We start from the raw sequence: 18,715 nt of genomic DNA, 5'->3' as shown, positions 1-18,715 counted from the left end.
AGAGAGGAGCGTCGTGTGGCTTAGAGACTAGGCCTGCTTCTCTAGAGCCCATGGGGAAGTCAGACATGCAACATGCATCCGTGTGCTCCTGCAGTGAGGTGGAGATGGGGACCAGAGAACTCCAAAATCTCACTGGCAGCCTGCCTGGCCTGCACAGCTGAGGTGGAAGGATTCTGGCTCAAGTAAGGTGGCATCTGGGGACCAACCCCTGTGGTTGTCATCTGATCCCTACTGCTCCCAAGCAGCAAGTGAATCTCACCTTGAGAGACTCCCATTTCTCAACACCCACCGCTGTACCATTTTACAGGTTCTGCCCACGTCACACACGCTCGAGGACACTGCCCTCATCTGTCTAGTGTCCTGAACAGTGCTTTTATGTTCTGTTTGCTAAGGACCAATGCTGGGCATCTGCTTATATATTGCATTCATCCTGTTGGATAAAATGCTTATTTGAATCATTTTCCCACATTTTAGTTTGTGGCAGCCCAGACGGCATCAGCAGTGTATATTACAACCTAAGCACCTAGCCCAGGCTAACCTCAAACTCGACACCCTCCGACCTCTGCCTTCCAAGTGCCAGCATGGCGGGACGTGCTATCATGCTCAGTGATTTTTTTTTTCTTCCCTCACATCTAAAGTGGATCCGCATTACTGATTTGTAAGGGGCGAAGCCTGCTGCCTACTGCACGCACAAGTGAACTCCTGTGAGAAGGGTGACAGGCGGGGCCCCAGAGGTGGGACTGGAAATGAACTCTGAAGGGGCCGTACATAGGGGTCTCATTGGGAAGGAATTTAAAAATCACCTCACTGGATGAGGGCCATGGCGGCCCAGCTGCATCCACTTCCCAAGAGCGAGACTGTGATCAGAGACGGCTTTACAGCTGCTTTAAAACAGTAGTGGAAGGGCTGGAGGGATGGGCCAGCGGGGAAGAGCGCTTGCTGCTCTTGCAGAGAACCTGGCTCTGTTCTGGGCGGCCACATGGCCTCTCACAACCTGATTCCATGGGAGCTGGTCTCCCCGCTGCCTACCGTGGGCATTGCATGCAGTTTGGTATACATAAGTGGATGCAGGCAAAGACACATAATAATAAGTAACAAACTTAGAAATGATCCGTGAAAGTATAATCTTAAACAAAAATAGCCCTTTAGCACACCTTTAATCCCAGTGCTCGGGAGGCAGAGGCAGGCCAAGCTGTGTGAGTTCCAGGCCTAGTCTACAGTGTGAGTTCCATGACACCCAGGGCTACACAGAGAAAAGAAGCCCTGTCTCAACCACCACCCTCTTAAAAAAGAGAGAGAGAGAGAGAGAGAGAGAGAGAGAGAGAGAGAGAGAGACTGACTCTGTACAGGGCAGGGGAGAATCACCTAGGAAGATGGCAGATGCTGGGGCTCAGGCATGCGCGGGAAAGATCTCGGGAAGGCAGGAGAGAGGGGCTGAAGACAGGCTCGTGAAATAGCAAGGGACAGAAACAGCCAGCCCAGTGTCCCCTCCAGTACCAGGAAGAGTATGTGGAGTTTGAACTCTGGAGACAGGGATCTCCCAGGGGTGGGAACTTTTCCTCAAGTGTCTCAATACAGAAGACCAATTTGTGCATGTTCTATATACTTAGATGTTCTTATTCACGTTCATAGGAAAAATGTGAAACTAATGTCCCCGTCTTCTGTTGCGCAGGTAAACTCTGGAGGTCAGACGGCATCAGCAGTGTATATTACAACCGAGAAGACAGGCTCCTAACCTTCAGTATGGATACTTTGGGCCCTGTGACCTTGATTCAGGACGCTCACGTCAACATGCCTTACCAGTCCTGGGAGATGAGTCCCTGTGGTACGGACAAAGTCCTTATAATGGTGAAGACGGTTTTCATCGAGCTCCAGATCTACATCAAGGTGAGGGGTGTCGTGGCCCACCCATAGTTAGATAGTGGACACAAGCAGGCATGTAAGATGTCTCTGGAGCTGTGGATTCTAAGTGAAGTCCATCAAGTAAATAACCAATAATGTGTGAAAGCGAGGCTCCAACTTGTTTCCGGGGTCACTAGGTCACAGGGACGGGTCAGTCATCTCAGACGACTGCCCAGGGTGAAACTCAGAATGTCTGACCCACCATCCACACCCTGGCTGAGTGAGACCTGCGCCCTCAGAAGTGCACAGCCTCGGAAGCCCCAGAGAAGTGGATGCCTGTGGAGGGCTGAAGGCAGAGTCACTGCAGTCAGCCTAAAGCTTGGAGATGTTCTAAAGCTGACTGGTGACGAGGGTGTGACCCTGCGGGTACTTGGAATCATTGGTGACTTTTGTGATGTGCAAAGCTCAGTTGGTTTAGGACAGGCGGGAACTCCATCGGGTACAGCAGAAAGACCATCAGGATTCAAACCCACAGGACAGGCACAGTGGAAGACATCTTCAATCCCAGCGCTCGAGGCAGAGGCAGGTAGAGCTCTGTGAGGTCCTGGCCTACAAACTAAATAAACAGAGAAAGCCTCTGTGGTTATCGGCTGACCTCCCAGGACTGTCACTGTCACAAAGGCTCCTAAAACTGGCAGCCTTCCCTCAGGAGACATTTACTTTCGAGTGTACTGGGTATTGCCTGGCTAGGCTTCCAAACACCCTGTCCCTGTGGCCAGGAGACACCGTGCAGGGCTGACGCCTACTGAGTGTTCGTTTATTGCTATGCTGTGGTTTTGCCTGCATGTATGTGTATCGACTGCATGTATGTGTACCGACTGCATGTATGTGTACCAACTGCATGTATGTGCACCGACTGCATGTATGTGTACCGACTGCATGCAGTGCCCAAAGCGGCCAGTAGAGCGTGTGTCTGCAGGTCAGGTTTTACAGCTCACCTCCTGCATGTGATGATGAAGCTCTTAAATAAGATGCAGCTAGTCCAAACTGACCTGCTGCAACTGTGAAATATGTGTTAGATTTTGAGCATTTGGTATGAAAAAAATTTGACTCCATTTTTGCACCTAATAGATACTGAGATCTCTTAGATAGACTAGGTCAAAGAGCCAGTAACTATTAGCAGAGAGGGTACAGAAGTACCAACCCTGTGTCCCTTCAAAACTGGCCAGTTAAGAGATTTCTGAGTTCGAGGACAGCCTGGTCTACAAAGTGAGTTCCAGGACATCCAGGACTATACAGAGAAACCCTGTCTCAAAAAAAAAAAAAAACCAAAGAAAACAAAAAACAAAAAACAAAAAACAAAGCAGAATACTTCTTAGAAGGACAATCATGGTTGCCTCAATGGCTGTTTTAATTCCGAACGGAGTGCTTTCACACCTTATAAGATAGAAAGATCTGAGACACCACTTTTAATCCCTCAAGTGCCCAGAGGGAGTCTAGAAAGTTCGTGAGCTTCCTGGGCAGTGCTGGGGTCCTGTGGCACGGCTTCCAGATGAGTCCCAAGACAGACCAGAGGCTTTATTTAGTGTGGAGTTGCCTAGGGTTTCAAAGGTGGTCTAAAGAACACTAAAGCTGGAATAATGGTTTCCTTTCTCTTCTTGAAACTCAGGAAAACCTCTGCATGTTGGCTTCAGTGAAACTGAGGGGCAAGGGATGCGAGTTTCATCTAAAAGGAAAATGGATGGCTCCTATACCCTTCATTCTGGCTTTGAAAGAGGCCGGGCTGAACATCTTCCCTGCTGTATACTCTCATTTTTATGTGGTCATCAACAATAAGGCAAGAATGTCTCTCTCTAAACTTAATGTAGTGGGAACCAAGGACACTGCTGCTGTTTAACTGTGTCAGGGAAAACACCAGCTAAGATCAGCAGTGTGGTGAGGGGTCTGCTGTCCACCGTCACTGCCATGCATTGTCGTCGTTTTCACGCAGGGACCACCAGCCCACACAAACACGTCCTTCCTGGTTTCTCAGCACAGTCCCCGTGGCTGTGCGCTATTCTGTGCTGCTCCAGGAACTTAGTTCATGAATTCCTGTGTGAATTTGGGACTCCTAGAGAACAGGGCTTGCAGATGGCTCTAGCAGCCAGCCAGCCCGGCCCCAGAGTGCAGGTAAAGCCCCGTGGTGATAAATGGAAACTCAGGTGCTCAGATTTGTAGGCAGAAGAGCTCTGTAGCAAGGAAGAACACCGCCGCCACTTTCTGGGGCCTTTTCGCCTGTCGGTGATTGCATAACAACTGTCAATCATGTCCTAAGGGTCTGGACGTAAGTGCATAGGTGGAGAAGGTTTGAGTGACTCAGTGACAGAGTTAACTGTGCTTCCTGCTCTGCTCCTGCCCATGCCCTGGGAGCAACCTTCTACCAGAAAAAGGAACATAATTGAAATGGTCCTGAAAAGTAGGACCATGTACAGTCCTCAGCAGGGTGCTGGGGAGAGCCTAGGACTGCAAGGTGTGTGGCAATCAAAGCTGGAGAGTGGGGTAGGTGTGCCCCAGGGGTGTTGGGGGGGGCTCTCAGTGGAAAGCACAACCGCAGCCACACCCTGGGAGAGCAAGGGCTCAGTCTGGTCTGCTCTGCCTGCCCTAGGCTAGGAAGGATGCAACGGTAGGGGTCAGCTCACAGAGGTCAGCTCACAACAGCTTTAGTGGACACTCTTCACCTTAGGGGGTGTGCAGAAAGGGAAACCATTGCCTAATTTTGAGAGTCGAGCCACAGAATCTGATTTCAACCTTGAAATAAACCCTTATGTGTGAAGCACAGAGAGGTCTGATGGAGATGAAGCTTGCTGGACACTGTAAGGCTGACTGTACGTATCCTCCTGTGGACAGATACCCCAGGTGGAGCTGAAGGCCTATCGGCAAATGGCCCTGTTGAGCTCTGCCTTCTCGTTTGGCTGGAGCAAGTGGAACATGGTCTGCAATTCTACAAGAGTTGTGATTCGGGTAAAGTATGCAAAAACCAAGAACCTATCTTGTCATCCAAAAAGAAAACACCCAAGAAGTGAAGGTGTGGCCCCCTTCGCCTCTTAAAGACGTGAAATGAGCATTCCAAACGTTCTCAAGTTCTGAGTTCTAGTCTCTCAGACCTTTGCCCACTATAGCCAAATGCTGTGACATTGTGTCTGTGTTGACTCCAGAGCAAACAGGAAAACCATGTGTGTGCCTGTGGTTCATGGTCCTCTACGGAGGCCAGGCATTCGGCCTAAATTCTGACACATCACTGTATAAGTAGGAAAGGCACTGTTTTCAAGCTCAAGGTTGACTGCGTTTCTCTCCGAGCTGTGTGGGAAGCCAGGGCCTCATACATGCTGTGTACCAAGTGCTCCACCCCTGAGCTCCGCCTAAACTCCACCCCCCCAGCTCCACCCATGAGCTCCACGGGAGATGCATGTTTCTTTCCTTGTTTCGCCCTACTTGAGTACAGCCTCCTTGAGAGCGGGTGGGGGGGGGTGTCTCACTGATGCAACCAGTGTCTCTGGGTTGGGTGCCGGCTGCTCTCTCAGCTCCCAGAGCGGTACCTGGGCACAGCATCGGTACCCGAGTACCATCCGGTGCTTGCTCCATAAGTACGAGATGCTTCATGGTTTAAAGTAGTTCAGAACCACAGCATGCAGAGTGCCTTTTGCTATGTTTGCCAACACGCTCCTTTCCTTCCAGCACTGGGGAGGCTGAGCCAGCCTGGTCTACCTCATGAGAGACTTATCTGCAAGCTGAGTGATTTGGGTACCCAGCAGCTCCTTCTTCCTTCCTTGTGTATGTCTTGGCAGTCCCAGAATTCACGTTCTCTTTCTAGGTGAGGGAACAACTGTCAGAAGAAACAGAGCACCGTACCTGGTCACTCCTCATGTTCAGTGGTGACAGAGCGCAGATGCTCAAGATGCAGGAAGGGAACGACAAGTTCTCGGAGGCCCTCAGGGAGGGCACCGAGTTCCACTCCACCTTGTACCACATGATGAAGGACTTCGCCTCCCCGGTGGCAATGGAGAGAGTCAGGCGTTCGAACTGCCAGTTCATTGACTCGGTGTGCTACATGCTGCTGTCTATCCGCGTCCTCAGCTATTCCTAGCTATTCCTAGCCCTCACAGTGTGTGTAAGCGCCGCGGACACTTATACTGAGAGGAATCAGGTATCTTTCCAATCAGCCACTAAAGTGACCCAAGAGCACCCGGCATTCCAGCAGCACTGCACAAAGATTTGAATGGTCTTTATTTGGATACATCTCAATAAAGTTTGATGCTTCTCACTCAGAAAGCTTATTAAAATACCCTAGGTGGAGTCCCCTCCCTTTTGAAGTCCCCTGTGCTTTTGTTGGGGAATTAAAAGATCCCAGCTGCCGAGGACCCTAGCTTTGCACTATAGTTACTAAAAAAGTTACCAATTTACAAATCTCAGAGGGAAACGTTAAAATCCAAGGGGACATTGAGCTGCACGTCAGTCACACTGGCGGCGGTCCGTCACGCCCGAGTCTGGTAAATGGCCATAAGATGTGTTCTAGAGACAACCAGGAGTCCCCCTCCTGTGTGGGCGCAGCCTCCACGGCTGTCTGGAAGAGCTGACCTGTGAGGATGCTCATCAGCACTGCGATCAGTATGATGAAGAGCCCCGTGAGCCAGAGTGCTCTGTTGGCTCTTCTGAAGGACGCCTGCAGGTGAGTGACCCAGGAAGCCACAGAGCTGCAGCTGTGGGGAGGGCACAAATGGAGAGGGTGGTCACTAAGTGGGGCCTGGAGACTCTCCTCCATCCAGGGGACACTGGTCTCTTAGTGCCAAATAGCACTGCCTTTGCAGCACGTTAGGATGGAGCTCTTGGCTTGGGGCACGGCCCGCTTCCCAACATTGATAACTATTGGAAAGAACTAGGCCTGCCTCAACCCTAAAGAATATAATGTAGGCACTAACTCCTAACATGCATCCACCTCACACTTCAGTCAAGCAAAGCAGGGTTAGTGTGCTTCCTGCTACAGTCTGTAGCTCTCTGCTCTCTCGTTCAAATGAGAGAAAACCAAGGTTTCCATCTGCCTCCTCGCTAACCTCCGCCCTAGCCTCCACAGCTGGCCCAAGCTGGGGCTCTCACTGTGCCCTTAAAGCAGCTGCCGAAGCCAGAGACTGGGAAAGCCTGGCTCTGAGCCTAGGTTGCCTGGCCAAGGTCAAGTTCCTGACTGGTGTAAAATGGTTAGGTGGAGCCCTTCTATAAAGCAGTCTGAGCAGCAAGCCTAGCCCTGTGCCCTCCATCCCCGGCCCCGCCCCTGTCCCCGCCTCCCCCCCTCCCCCCCCCCCCCCCCCCCCCCCCCCCCCCCCCCCCCCCCGCCCTCGGTAAGCACAGCTTACATTGTGCCCCTGTCCCAAGCCAACGCACTGCTTCTCCTCTCAGAAAGGCTGGGCTTCCTGGTCCTCTCTACTGCCTCTTCTCCTGGTGGTTCCGGGGCATCTCTGGCTCTGCAAGTTAAGTTTTGACACTAATGACAAGATGCCACATTTGCCAAACACCACCAAGGTTCACTCATAACTCAGAGTGCTCAGAAATATCACATTCTAAATGTTAGCTCACAAAACGTAGTGGGATTTAAAATAACTTCTCTGTAGTATAATGGTCAGTAAGATCCACAAGGAGAATTCACAAAGAATTACAGAAGTCAGTCTTAACCTCTTCTAATCAATATCATGGATATATGTGCACATCTGTAACCAAATTTTTAAAAGTATGTTGATAACACATTTCTTAAAATGATGAATACTTAATAGAGGTTTATTATCATATTTTAATATCTTCTAGAAGCAGCTGAGTGCAGTTGTAGTGGAAACTTCTTTGTTTTGAGACAGAATCTCATGGTCAGCCCTGGCCTCACTCATGCTTGGGGAGATCCCCCTGTCTCTGTTCCTCAGAGCAAGAATCCCAGGCAGGCTCCTCCACTTTTGGATTCTTTCTGATCGTGTTTTGGATCAGTGCTAACATGGAATACAGACTATGTGTATTAAAAGCATCTGAACATATTCTGAATGCTAAGCTATTTAAAGCAAAGGCGGCTACACTGTATTTTAAATCATAACCTAAGCACGGCTCCCTCCACCTAAGCAAACTTCTGTAAATGACGGCTCCTGGTTGGATATGAATTTGGAAACCCTTAGCTGAACATGCCCAGCTGCCAGAGAGAACAGTGTCTAAGGAGGGTCCCAAGGCACACACTGACTGGTGAGTTCCTGATCTCAGTCTGGTTACAAAGCCTGAGTAAGAGCTTTAAGCAAATGGTCTCTGAAGGAGGCACTCGGCATGTTCCCCATGTGACTCACAACAGATCCACCACTGTATCTAAGGGGGGAGCACATGCCACAGGGTCCCGGGATGTGCAAGATGCCTCTGTTGTCTCTTCCTGCTGCTTGGGACTAAGGAAGGATGCTGGAGGTGCTAACCCCGAATGTGTTTGACGTCACCGCAGAAGAAGATGATTTAACAGGTGTCAAAACAGAAAAGCAAGGTGGGGCGAGAGGGCAGCGTGATGCGGAACGTTACCGCTCATCTTCCCTGCTCTGCCTTTCACTATGGAAGCACACAGCATGTTTTAACTTACTAAATTTGTTAGACATGGTGGTGACACCTATAATCCCAGCATTTCAGGAGGCCGAGATGGACGGATGGCTATTAGTCTGAGGCCAGCTAGGGATACATAGCAGCCCCCATTCATCAGAAAGACAAACATTGCTGAGCAGAGAACCAAATGGCTCTCCTTTAAGCAAGAGAGATGAGTACACACATCACAAAGGGCCCTATGTTATACACGTAAATGCGTTCTGCATCCATTCCCCGTGTCAGCACTCTAAGGTTGTGAGATTTCCCTTCTATGGCTCTGGTGATAGGCATGCCTAGATCTGGGAAATTCCAAGGAATTATTTAACTTAAAATGTTGCCATCCTGAGGGCTGGCGGAGCCACTCTGTTCCCAAATGACGTTTATAAGGCGGTTCACAGCCGAGGCTTTGCCTGTGGATGCCCGCATCTCCACTGAGCTGAAGTGGCTACCATTCTGCATGCCTCAGCTCACATCCACAGACACCCTGTGAGTCACCTACTTCACATCACTTCTCTCGTCCTCGGCGTCAGCCCAGGAATAGGTGCTGATGAAGCGGTGCAGGGAGGGGCGGGGCTCGCCCTGCTTTGTCCCCAGGATTCTCCTATACAAAGATAACGGCCACATGTCACACCAATCTGTACCTGTTACCACTGCTCCCCCTCCTCACTGTCTTGTTTTTTTTTTTTTTTTTTACTTTGCACACCAAAGTAACTCTTATTCCCCAATACAACTACCATAATGGTCAGTTTTCACGTCTGCGCTGCTACCCTGACTCTGAGCGAATCAAAGGTACTCTCAACGCTCACGTGCTTGAGACCAACTTTCAGCAGGCAGGCACAAGTCACACTTACCAGCTGCTCGACCGCCGGCTGAATCTGTCATTATTTTCCATGCCTGACACCTTCCGAGGTTTGAGAGATCGTAAAACAGGTGTTCAGTGAAGGAATGACAGTTTTGTCACAGAGACGAGGACCTCCCCAAGTACTCACCAGCCCCACATTTCCAAGATTCCTGGGTAAAGAGGCAATGGTCACTCTTCGAAGAGAAGATGGCTACCCAAGAGAGGAATGTGAGTTAGAGAAATCCTAACACCCTCTGCCATGCCACATGCTATCACGCAGGCGGACACCCGAGGATCTTACGTGGAAAAATCGCCTTTCAGAAATACCTATCCATCCATCGTCCATGTCCCCCAACCTCTGATTTATAATTTAGCTAACCAAGAGTGAAGTTTCTTGTCTGGGCTTTACATTTATCTGTCTCAAGCTTACGCTGTACACATTCCTTGTTGAGTCACAACGTGCGTGTCTGCCCCGAGAAACATGTTCACATTTATGACGATTTACTATTTCTCTATGTCTTCATAGATGAAAAACTGTATTGCAATTTAGCCAAATGTATTTGTTTTTCTCTCTTCATTATCTTCGCTACCAGGCTTAGGAAATTCCAGCTCAAGAGGAATTTGCCAGTATTTGCCACATTTATAGCTCCTCCTGTAATTTTCCCACTTCATTTAAGATTCATGGAACTTGAGCTATATTTGTTTTAACTAACACAGAGAAAAGAAATCACATACCAAGGGGAAATCAGAGGCTTTGATACACGTTCATGTGGTGTGATGTCTAAGTCGGTCACATACCTCTCCTCAAACATTATCAAACCTCTCCCCTGTGGCTCTTTTTTTTTTTTTTTAACCATACCACTAAGCAACAGTGCCCCTGGGCTTGGGACTTCCCCAAGTCTCCCTTAGCCTGGGGTAACCCCCATTCTATGCATGAACTCACTGTGTAGTAGAGGGAGTCCCCCTGTCTCAGGCTTGGAGTGAGCAATGTTTTTAGACTTCATTACAAATGAGACATTATATTTCAACAAACGAATGTGTTTATTGGCCTTGAGATTTGCATGGGGGTATTATATAATATTTTATAGCTTCAGTAAGTATCACTCATGAATAAAATGTATTTTAAGCATAGTAAATAAACTGAAGGGATTCCAACGGCCAACTTCCACCATCAACTCTGTTGTGTTAAGCAGCTGATTGGGCATTACTGAGGGGCTCCGTTGGGTGTGTCTCTGCAGGGACCTCTTGACTGTGGCTACCACTCCATGGGCTCTCCTCTTGCTCCATCCTCATCCTGCCTCCTTACTCAGCAACATGACTTCTGATTTTTAGACAGGCCATGGAGGCACCCAGGAAACAGGCTGTGTGTCCCCATCTCAGTGTCCCCTCAAGAACAAAGCCGGGGGTGTTGTGCTGGACTTCCAGGGTAATTTTGCAGAGGGGAATGAGTTGGCCTTTTCTCTTGCTTTGGGACTTTCTAGTAAGGAAGCCGCCTGGCTCTGAAGTAGAGATATGAGCCTCAGGACTGAGAGTAGTTGGGATGGGGTGCAGGCAGGGGGGATGGGGCACAGGGAGGGGGCACTGTAGGGATCCTGAGGATTTGTCTGCTCTATGCTACCTGCTTGCCTGGCCCAGCTTTGATTTAGAGAACACAAGAGAGTGCTACTCTGGCCTTCCTCGAGCTGCTGGACCTTTCCGGTTGACATACAAACAGAACACTGTACCTCACAAACCATATAAATAGATACACATGTATATATTCACTCAGGCGAATTTAAATCAGCTTTGTGATTTACAGTAAAAGGCACATTAACTTCAAAAACTATCTTAGCATTTCCTGAGCATTTCGTCAACATTGGATAATTACGAAATCAGTAATTACCTTGGAATTTAGAGAAGATGAACGCTTTTTAATCTGACAGTCATCTGAAAGGGAAAACATTTTCACATGAAAAGTTTCTCAGAATCATTTTATGTGTATGTCTTCCCTGCGTGTGTGTCTATGCATCATATCGGATCTCCTGGGACCAGAGTTATGAATATCTGTGAGCCACTGTCTGGGTGTTGGGAACTCTGGAAAACCACCAGGTGCTCTTACCCACTGAACCATCTCTCCAGCCCCCACATTTTTCCATTTTAAAGATCACATTCATTTATGTCAAGTAAAAGTCAAACAGGATTTACTAAGGCCTCTGTAGGAGACTAAGACAGGAAAATTGCTGAGTTCAAGGTCAGCCTGGGCCATTAACTCTGAGTTTCCTTGGTCATTCCTTCACAGCAATGAAACCCTAAGTAAGACTTCTCTCTTCCAATCCATCAGACAGCTTACTGTGCCAGGATCAATCACTCCTTCAAGAATCTAAAATCTCGGTTGGTGGGAGTAGCTTGTTTATCACACATCATCATGTGTGCAGAAGAAACCAGTTGTAACACACCCTGGCTAGACACTACAGTCAACTGTAACACACCCTGGCTAGACACTACAGTCAACTGTNACACACCCTGGCTAGACACTACAGTCAACTGTAACACACCCTGGCTAGACACTACAGTCAACTGTAGCACACCCTGGCTAGACACAACAGTCAACTGTAACACACCCTGGCTAGACACTACAGTCAACTGTAACACATCCTGGCTAGACACAACAGTCTACTTAATGAGTCAGATTAAGCACCTTATCTCATCTCAGTGATCTAAATTAATTTAATAAATTTTGAGAACAATACTAAAGAATCTTTTGTGCCTTTTTGTCTTTTTCTTAATATTTTATATAGAACTGAAGAATGAGATATTTTTCTAATATAACTGTAACTTAAGGATCTTATTCTACAATGTAACAAGTTAGTACAGGAGCATGAAAGAGGAGACTGTTAGGAAAGTATAACTGTTATCCCCCACGCCAAATCAATGGAGGCCACTCATAGTGGGGCGTAACTTTAATCCCAGTACTTAGGAGATAGAGGCAGGTGGATCTCTGAGTTTGAGGCCAGACTGGGTCCCTAAGAGAGTTCCAGGACAGCAGGGCCTACATAGAGAGAACCTGTCTCAAAAGATAAATAAGTGAAAAAAGAGAGACAGAGAGAGGGAGAGAGGGAGAGAGGGAGAGAGGGAGAGAGGGAGAGAGAGAGAGAGAGAGAGAAAAGAAAAAGGTAAAAACACAATGTGTGCAGTGCCATGGAAGACAGTAGAGGGCGCCAGACCCCCTAGAGCTAGACTTATGGGCAGTTGTGAGCCACTAGACATGGAAGCAAGTATGAGCAGCAAGCGCTCCTGCCTGCTGAGCTAGCTCTCCAGCCCATCACTGGCATCTTGAATGCTGTTACCTTCATCTGGCAGAGAGTTAAAAGACCTGTCGTTCTGCAGCAGTGCCTGCTTCAGCTCCTCCAGCTCTGCGTGCTCTTTGGCGTACATCCTTTTCAGGTTCTCCACGTGCTGGATCATCACCTCCACTGCTCTACTCACCCGGCTTTCCTACGAGAGCCAACTCCCATTAACAGCACCGTCCTCAACGCTCAGGCGAAACAGCTCCGCGAGAAAAGTGTTTGTGTGTGACTCTGACCACCTCAGTCCCATCCCTGCCACCCACACTAGGGGGAAAGAGTCAGCACTTTCAAAGTTGCCCTCTGACTTCCACATGGGCACTGAAGCAAGCCCAGCGTACACACACACAAACACACACACACACACACACACACACACACACACACACACGATGCTTATCAAAGAATGTGTTGGAAGATTAGATTAGGGTACAACGTAAGCAAGGCCATTTTGGAAGCCATTGTGTTAGTACAGCAGAAAGAGGGGTTGACTTGGGTGCAGATGGTAGATACACCAACAGAAATTGTGGCTCTATTCTCTTGCTGGTCCGAAGATAGAACAATGAGGTACAGAGAAGACAGGAGTGTTGAGAGCTCCCCCCTACACACACACACACACACACACACACACACACACACACACACTGGCTCTGACCTGTGCCACTAGGACTGAGGGGGGCAGTGGGTAGGGAAGGACCCAGAGGGTTTGTGACTTTGAGGATGCTAAATACAGGATATACCAGGCATCAGAGAAGACATGCTGAGCTCCATCTGCACCTCAGGGCAAAGGATGAGGTGAAGCTCAGAAGTCAAGGAGCCACCTTGGAACTTGTGAGCCCATGAGCTGAGTACAGATGCGGAGAGGGTGAACGAAGGAGGTCTTCAGCTTTGTGAGGCCTGAGAGAAGGGGTGGGGCTGTTCAACAGAGCAGCCAGTAGGGTAGAGGGGGAAAGGCAGGGGTACAGAATGAGGATGCTGAGCTCAAGAGCAGCTTAAGGGAGGCAAAGACTCAGAGTGGTCCTGGACGTGTGTAGTCGACAGTAGGTGTAGTAAATGCAGGTTTGTGGAGGCACAGCATAGGGCTGGTGAGCTTTAAGAGGATACTAGAGGGAAAAGACTAGACATGAGAATCGAAAGACTTGTTCTAGAACAAAGACAGAGAAAAGCAAGATGGTGGCCACAAAAAGAAGGGGTTTGTGGTGGGGGAGGAAAGCGAGAGAGGACCTTTGATTTTTAAGATGGTGTCTCTCACCATGCAGCTCAGTCACCTTCAGCACACAGTCACCTTAAGTGTTATTGCCCCAGGCTCTGGGATGCGCACAGGGCCACTCATCTCCCATTTCTATTGCTTGTATTAATTCTCTTTCCGTGAAGAGGTGACTTTATACTACCTACCTCTACCCCTCCACTTAAGAACAATGTACACTTGTACTAGCAGGAATGGTTTCCTAGACTGGAAAGAACTATAAAAAGGAAGGAGATTCAGCTGGCAGAAATTAGGCTCATGTTTCTGGGTAAACTGGAAAAGGATGGGATGCTGTGTACAGGCAAGATGGCTGCCCTTTGACAGTATAGGAGAGCTGTTGTCTTTAGCTCCAGGAAGGGGGCAGCATATGTGAGTTCTGATGGTAGGGTCAAGCCTGGGGCAGCTCCTTCCCTCTGTGTCTTCCCTGTTTTCTCAGCAGCAAAGTCATTGTTTGACAGAGAACAGCAGAGAAGAAAGACATGGTGGTGGTTTGAAGACAAGATGTGAAGCTGACTTAGAAGGGACAGGAAGCTCCCAGGCCCCACACGAGGCATCCGGTGTAAGTGAAGAGCTCAGTCAGGCCAGGGTGTGTACAACCCTGCATGGCATGCACGATCTTCTGCTCTGACATGGGCAGGTAGATAAATGGTTTGAAACATGGAAGGTGGAAAGCAGCGAATTCCTGCACGGGAGGGAACACAAGAACTGACTGCAAACTTTAAAACCTGGTCCAGAAAGAAGAAGAAAGAGTAAGGGACACGGGACGGGGGGTGAGAGGGCAGAGACTGACGAAAATACTACTTGTTTATTCATCACCATAGCAAGAAAGCAACACATCGTGTTTAAAACTGATGACACGTCACTACGTGGCCTGGTGAGCTGTTACTAAGAAACGTGGGTGCAGGCACACAGCAAATGGTGAGGGGTAGATGAGGCAACTGACAGAGACACTTGGGTTTGTAAAGCCTGGTGAGGGGCTGACAAAGAGCTAGAATACACAACAACGTGTCAGACCAAAGCCTCCAACACATTAAGTATCTTCCTAAGGAGATGTTTTAGCCTGTCTGTTTCGCTTTTAAGGAGCCAAGTTTCGCCGGAACTGCTCGTGATGAACATTTGAAATCCTACTTTCCTATGACTCTGTGTGCAAATGAAAGCAGATAGGTGGGGAGACAGGGAGTGACCACGCAGACTACAGTCGCACCTCCAGACATCCTTGAAGCTGCACTTAGGTTGTTCCCACTGTGCCAGCGTTCATGTGTGCACGGAGGGGCTGTGCCCTCACAATCTCCCGCTTCGTTCTCCTTTCATTTGCATCAAGGCTTTGGGGCTTTTCGAAAGGAACATGGAAGAAATACCCTAAAGCACTCTGGCCCATGTGACTTAGGGGAGGAAGGCGCTTACACCTCACGCCGTGGATATGCTCCACATGCTTCCAAACTCCCACAGTACGGACGCTGACGGGCTGGGCTCCACTTTGTCAGCCAGCCCCTACCTACCCTATCTCTATCTCGTTTCTTCTCTCTTTCTCATAATGGATCCGTGGCTGGCCTGGAACTCTGTAAACCAAGCTGGGTTTGGACACATACTGACCCACCCACCTGCCTCTCCATCTGCCCCTGCCTCTGCCACCTGCCTCTGCTGGGTTTAAAGACTTAAACCAACATCTGGCCGTACATGTAAGTGTTCTGAAAACTTATTTTTAGACCTGTCACCCACACCCTCTGGGAGTACAAATCCTCCCCGTTTCACCATTACCTGGTTGATGGCTCCCAGCATCTCGGCCCTGCTGGCCACACGGGTTGTGCACTGGCTGAGCAGCACTATACTCTTCTCCAGCTTCTTAATGATTTCCTGAGCCTGGTTGTCCTCTTCACACAGGGGAGTCAGCGACTGCGTGGAAATCAAAGCATTGAAACGGCCCAGCTGATCATACAATTAAACTACGTCTGGATCACTGTGCTGGCTCACGACATACCATTCTCTGTCCCTTCTCTTTATTAGCCCATATGGGCACTCGCAGCCTTCATTCCTGGTTCACAGGACAGGATGCACATGAACAAACAGTCCATGAGCAGAATGTGTCACACGAGGACAAACTGGTCTTTTGAGGGGGGAATCACAATAATTTCAACTGGTCCAAAACTGGTTTTAGAACCACCTAGGAGACACATCACTGGGTGTGTCTGGGCGTGTCTAGAGAGGAGGGAAGACCACCTCCGATGTGGGGGACACCATCCCATGCCTGGACCCCTGACTGAATAATGGGAGGAAAAAGAAGAATCAAGGTGTGGTGGTTTGATTGAGAATGGCCCTCATTGGTTCATACATTTGAATACTTGGTCCTTGACTGGTGAAACTATTTGGGAAGGATTAGTAAGTATGGCCTTGTTGGAGGAGGTGTGTCCTTGTTGTGTGTTCCTTGGTGTGATGGTTTTATGTGCTTGGCCACAGACTGGCACTGTTGGGAGGTATGGCCTTGTTGGAGTAGGTGTGTCACTGTGGGTGTGGGCTTAAGACCCTTGTCCTAGCTCCCTGGAAGTCAGTATTCTGCTAGCAGCTTTCAGATAAAGATAGAGAACTCTCAGCTCCTCATGTACCATGTCTGCCTGGATGCTGCCATGCTCCCACCTTGATGACACTTGACAGAACCTCTGAAGCTGTAAGCCAGCCCAATTAAATGTTGTCCTTATAGGAGTTGCTTTGGTCATGGTGTCTGTTCACAGCAGTAAAACCCTAACTAAGACACTTGAAGTGGACTTTTAGGTTTCAAAAGCCCACAACATTCCCAGTTAGTTCTCTCTGCCTTGTCCTAGAGGATGAAATGTGAGCTCTCAGTCACTGCTCTAGTGCCATGGCTGACTGTCTGCCGCCATGCTTCTTGCCATGATAGTCATGGACTCACCCTCTGAAACTGTAAGCCACAGCAAACTGTTTCACCTGTAAGCTTCCTTGGTCAGGGTGTCTTAGCAATAGAACAGTGACTAAGGTACCAGCAGAACACTGGCATTCATCTTTCTCTACTTCCTGCCTGGATCCAAGTGACCTGCTGCCTTTTGTGCCCAACATGGTGGCTTGGACTGTTCTTGTCACTGTGCCTTCTGGCCACAATGAACCATAATCTCAATTTTTTACTTGTATATAAAGAAATAAATTCTTTCCTCCCTGAATTTCTTTTGTGAGGTATTTTGCTACAGGAAACAAGGAGTAACCAGTATCCTCCTTTATGAATGGGTGTGGCCAGGCCAGCTGGGCACATATGCTGCTATGCTTCACACACACCCTTTATCCTGATGACACCTTTTCAAGGCCGTTCTCCCCAGCTGGAATGAAGAACAGACTCGAGAGCAAACAAAGTTACTTCTCACTGTCTATGTGACTGTCAAATATCTCAGGGTGTCCAGATCTTAAATGCTGCTATGAACCCTGAGAGAGGTGCCATCGTGTTAGGTGGATATCGTAAGAGAGTTCTGCCAATCATACCATCAGGCACCACAAGTGGTAGATTGCTTAGTGATTCTAGAAATGCAAAGTTTTGACCTTCCTGGTTTGCTGTGTCTATCCTTTCAAATAATCCTACGTCATGACAGGTAACAGATGCTATGCCCTTGTTATCACACAGGCACAGTGAAAGGCATCCACACTTGAAACATACAGAAATGGAAGTTGCAGGTAACAAGGTTGTTGGCCACAAGAGATGGCCATTGTCAGATGTGTAGTTTCCAGCAGTTGTTTGAATAACTGCCGCCCAAAGTTGGTTCTGCGGATTGCCACTGATGATTCCAAAGCAGTTTGTAGCCTCAGTGTTAAGTTTGGTGCCACACTCAAAACCAGCAGGCTTCTCTTGGAATGGGCAAAAGAGCTAAATATTGACGTCATTGGTGTGAGCTTCCATGTGGGCAGTGGATGTACTGACCCCGAGACCTTCGTGCAGGCAGTGTCGGATGCCCGCTGTGTGTTTGACATGGCTACAGAAGTTGGTTTCAGCATGTATCTGCTTGATATTGGTGGTGGCTTTCCTGGATCNGAAGATACAAAGCTTAAATTTGAAGAGATCACCAGTGTCATCAACCCAGCTCTGGACAAGTACTTCCCATCAGACTCTGGAGTGAGAATCATAGCTGAGCCAGGCAGATACTATGTCGCGTCAGCTTTCACGCTTGCAGTCAACATCACTGCCAAAAAAACCATGTGGAAGGAGCGGCCTGACTCTGACGATGAAGATGAGTCATAGGAGCAAACCTTCATGTATTATGTGAATGGTGTAGTATATGGATCATTTAACTGCATTCTCTATGACCACGCCCATGTGAAGGCCCTGCTGCAGAAGAGACCCAAGCCAGATGAGAAGTATTACTNATCCAGCATCTGGGGACCAACCTGTGATGGCCTTGATCGGATCGTTGAGCGCTGTAACCTGCCCGAAATGCATGTGGGTGATTGGATGCTGTTTGAGAACATGGGTGCATACACNNTTGCTGCTGCTTCTACTTTCAATGGGTTCCAGAGGCCAAACATCTACTATGTAATGTCACGGCCAATGTGGCAACTCATGAAACAGATCCAGAGCCATGGCTTCCCACCGGAGGTGGAGGAGCAGGATGATGGCACGCTGCCCATGTCTTGGGCCCAGGACAGCGGGATGGACCGTCACTCTGCAGCCTGTGCTTCTGCTAGGATCAATGTGTAGATGCCATTCTTGTAGCTCTTACCTGCAAGTTTAGCTTGAATGAAGGCATTTGGGGGGACCATTTAACTTAATTACTGCTAGTTTGGGATGTCTTTGTAAGAGTAGGGTTGGCACCAATGCAGTATGGAAAGCTAGGAGATGGGGGTCACACT

At 48.7% G+C, this 18,715-nt stretch overlaps 2 protein-coding genes and 1 pseudogene across 9 annotated transcripts in view; 2 read left to right on the top strand and 1 right to left on the bottom strand.

The window, feature by feature from the left end:
• Casc1 (cancer susceptibility 1) overlaps positions 1-6,145 on the top strand; it is a 37,026-nt gene extending 30,881 nt beyond the window's left edge. Inside the window, exons 13-16 of one of the 2 annotated variants that reach the window (XM_021189905.2) lie at positions 1,673-1,887; positions 3,512-3,679; positions 4,729-4,842; positions 5,693-6,145. In XM_021189905.2, coding sequence (XP_021045564.1) covers positions 1,673-1,887; positions 3,512-3,679; positions 4,729-4,842; positions 5,693-5,965 — 770 coding nt within the window. In that variant the 3' untranslated portion in view covers positions 5,966-6,145. The remainder of the gene's footprint in view (positions 1-1,672; positions 1,888-3,511; positions 3,680-4,728; positions 4,843-5,692) is intronic. The other variant, XM_029535255.1, reaches the window with a different exon arrangement.
• The window catches only part of Lrmp (lymphoid restricted membrane protein), a 54,066-nt gene continuing 41,370 nt past the window's right edge, over positions 6,020-18,715 (bottom strand). For 5 of the 7 annotated variants that reach the window (XM_029535257.1, XM_029535258.1, XM_029535256.1 and 2 more), the window contains exons 14-21: positions 15,632-15,766; positions 12,631-12,778; positions 11,187-11,230; positions 9,453-9,515; positions 9,315-9,364; positions 8,963-9,064; positions 7,227-7,334; positions 6,089-6,578 (exon numbers count right to left, since the gene is read on the bottom strand). In XM_029535257.1, coding sequence (XP_029391117.1) covers positions 6,335-6,578; positions 7,227-7,334; positions 8,963-9,064; positions 9,315-9,364; positions 9,453-9,515; positions 11,187-11,230; positions 12,631-12,778; positions 15,632-15,766 — 894 coding nt within the window. In that variant the 3' untranslated portion in view covers positions 6,089-6,334. Of the gene's footprint in view, positions 6,579-7,226; positions 7,335-8,962; positions 9,065-9,314; positions 9,365-9,452; positions 9,516-11,186; positions 11,231-12,630; positions 12,779-15,631; positions 15,767-18,715 lie in introns of all 7 variants that reach the window. The other 2 variants (XM_029535261.1, XM_029535262.1) reach the window with 2 other exon arrangements.
• On the top strand, positions 17,571-18,616 carry LOC110316086 (annotated as a pseudogene).

Source organism: Mus pahari, chromosome 2 (assembly GCF_900095145.1).
Source record: "Mus pahari chromosome 2, PAHARI_EIJ_v1.1, whole genome shotgun sequence".
NCBI lineage: Eukaryota > Metazoa > Chordata > Mammalia > Rodentia > Muridae > Mus > Mus pahari.
The sequence above is the reverse complement of the archived record's forward strand: the minus strand, read 5'-3'. Positions and strand labels throughout refer to the sequence as shown.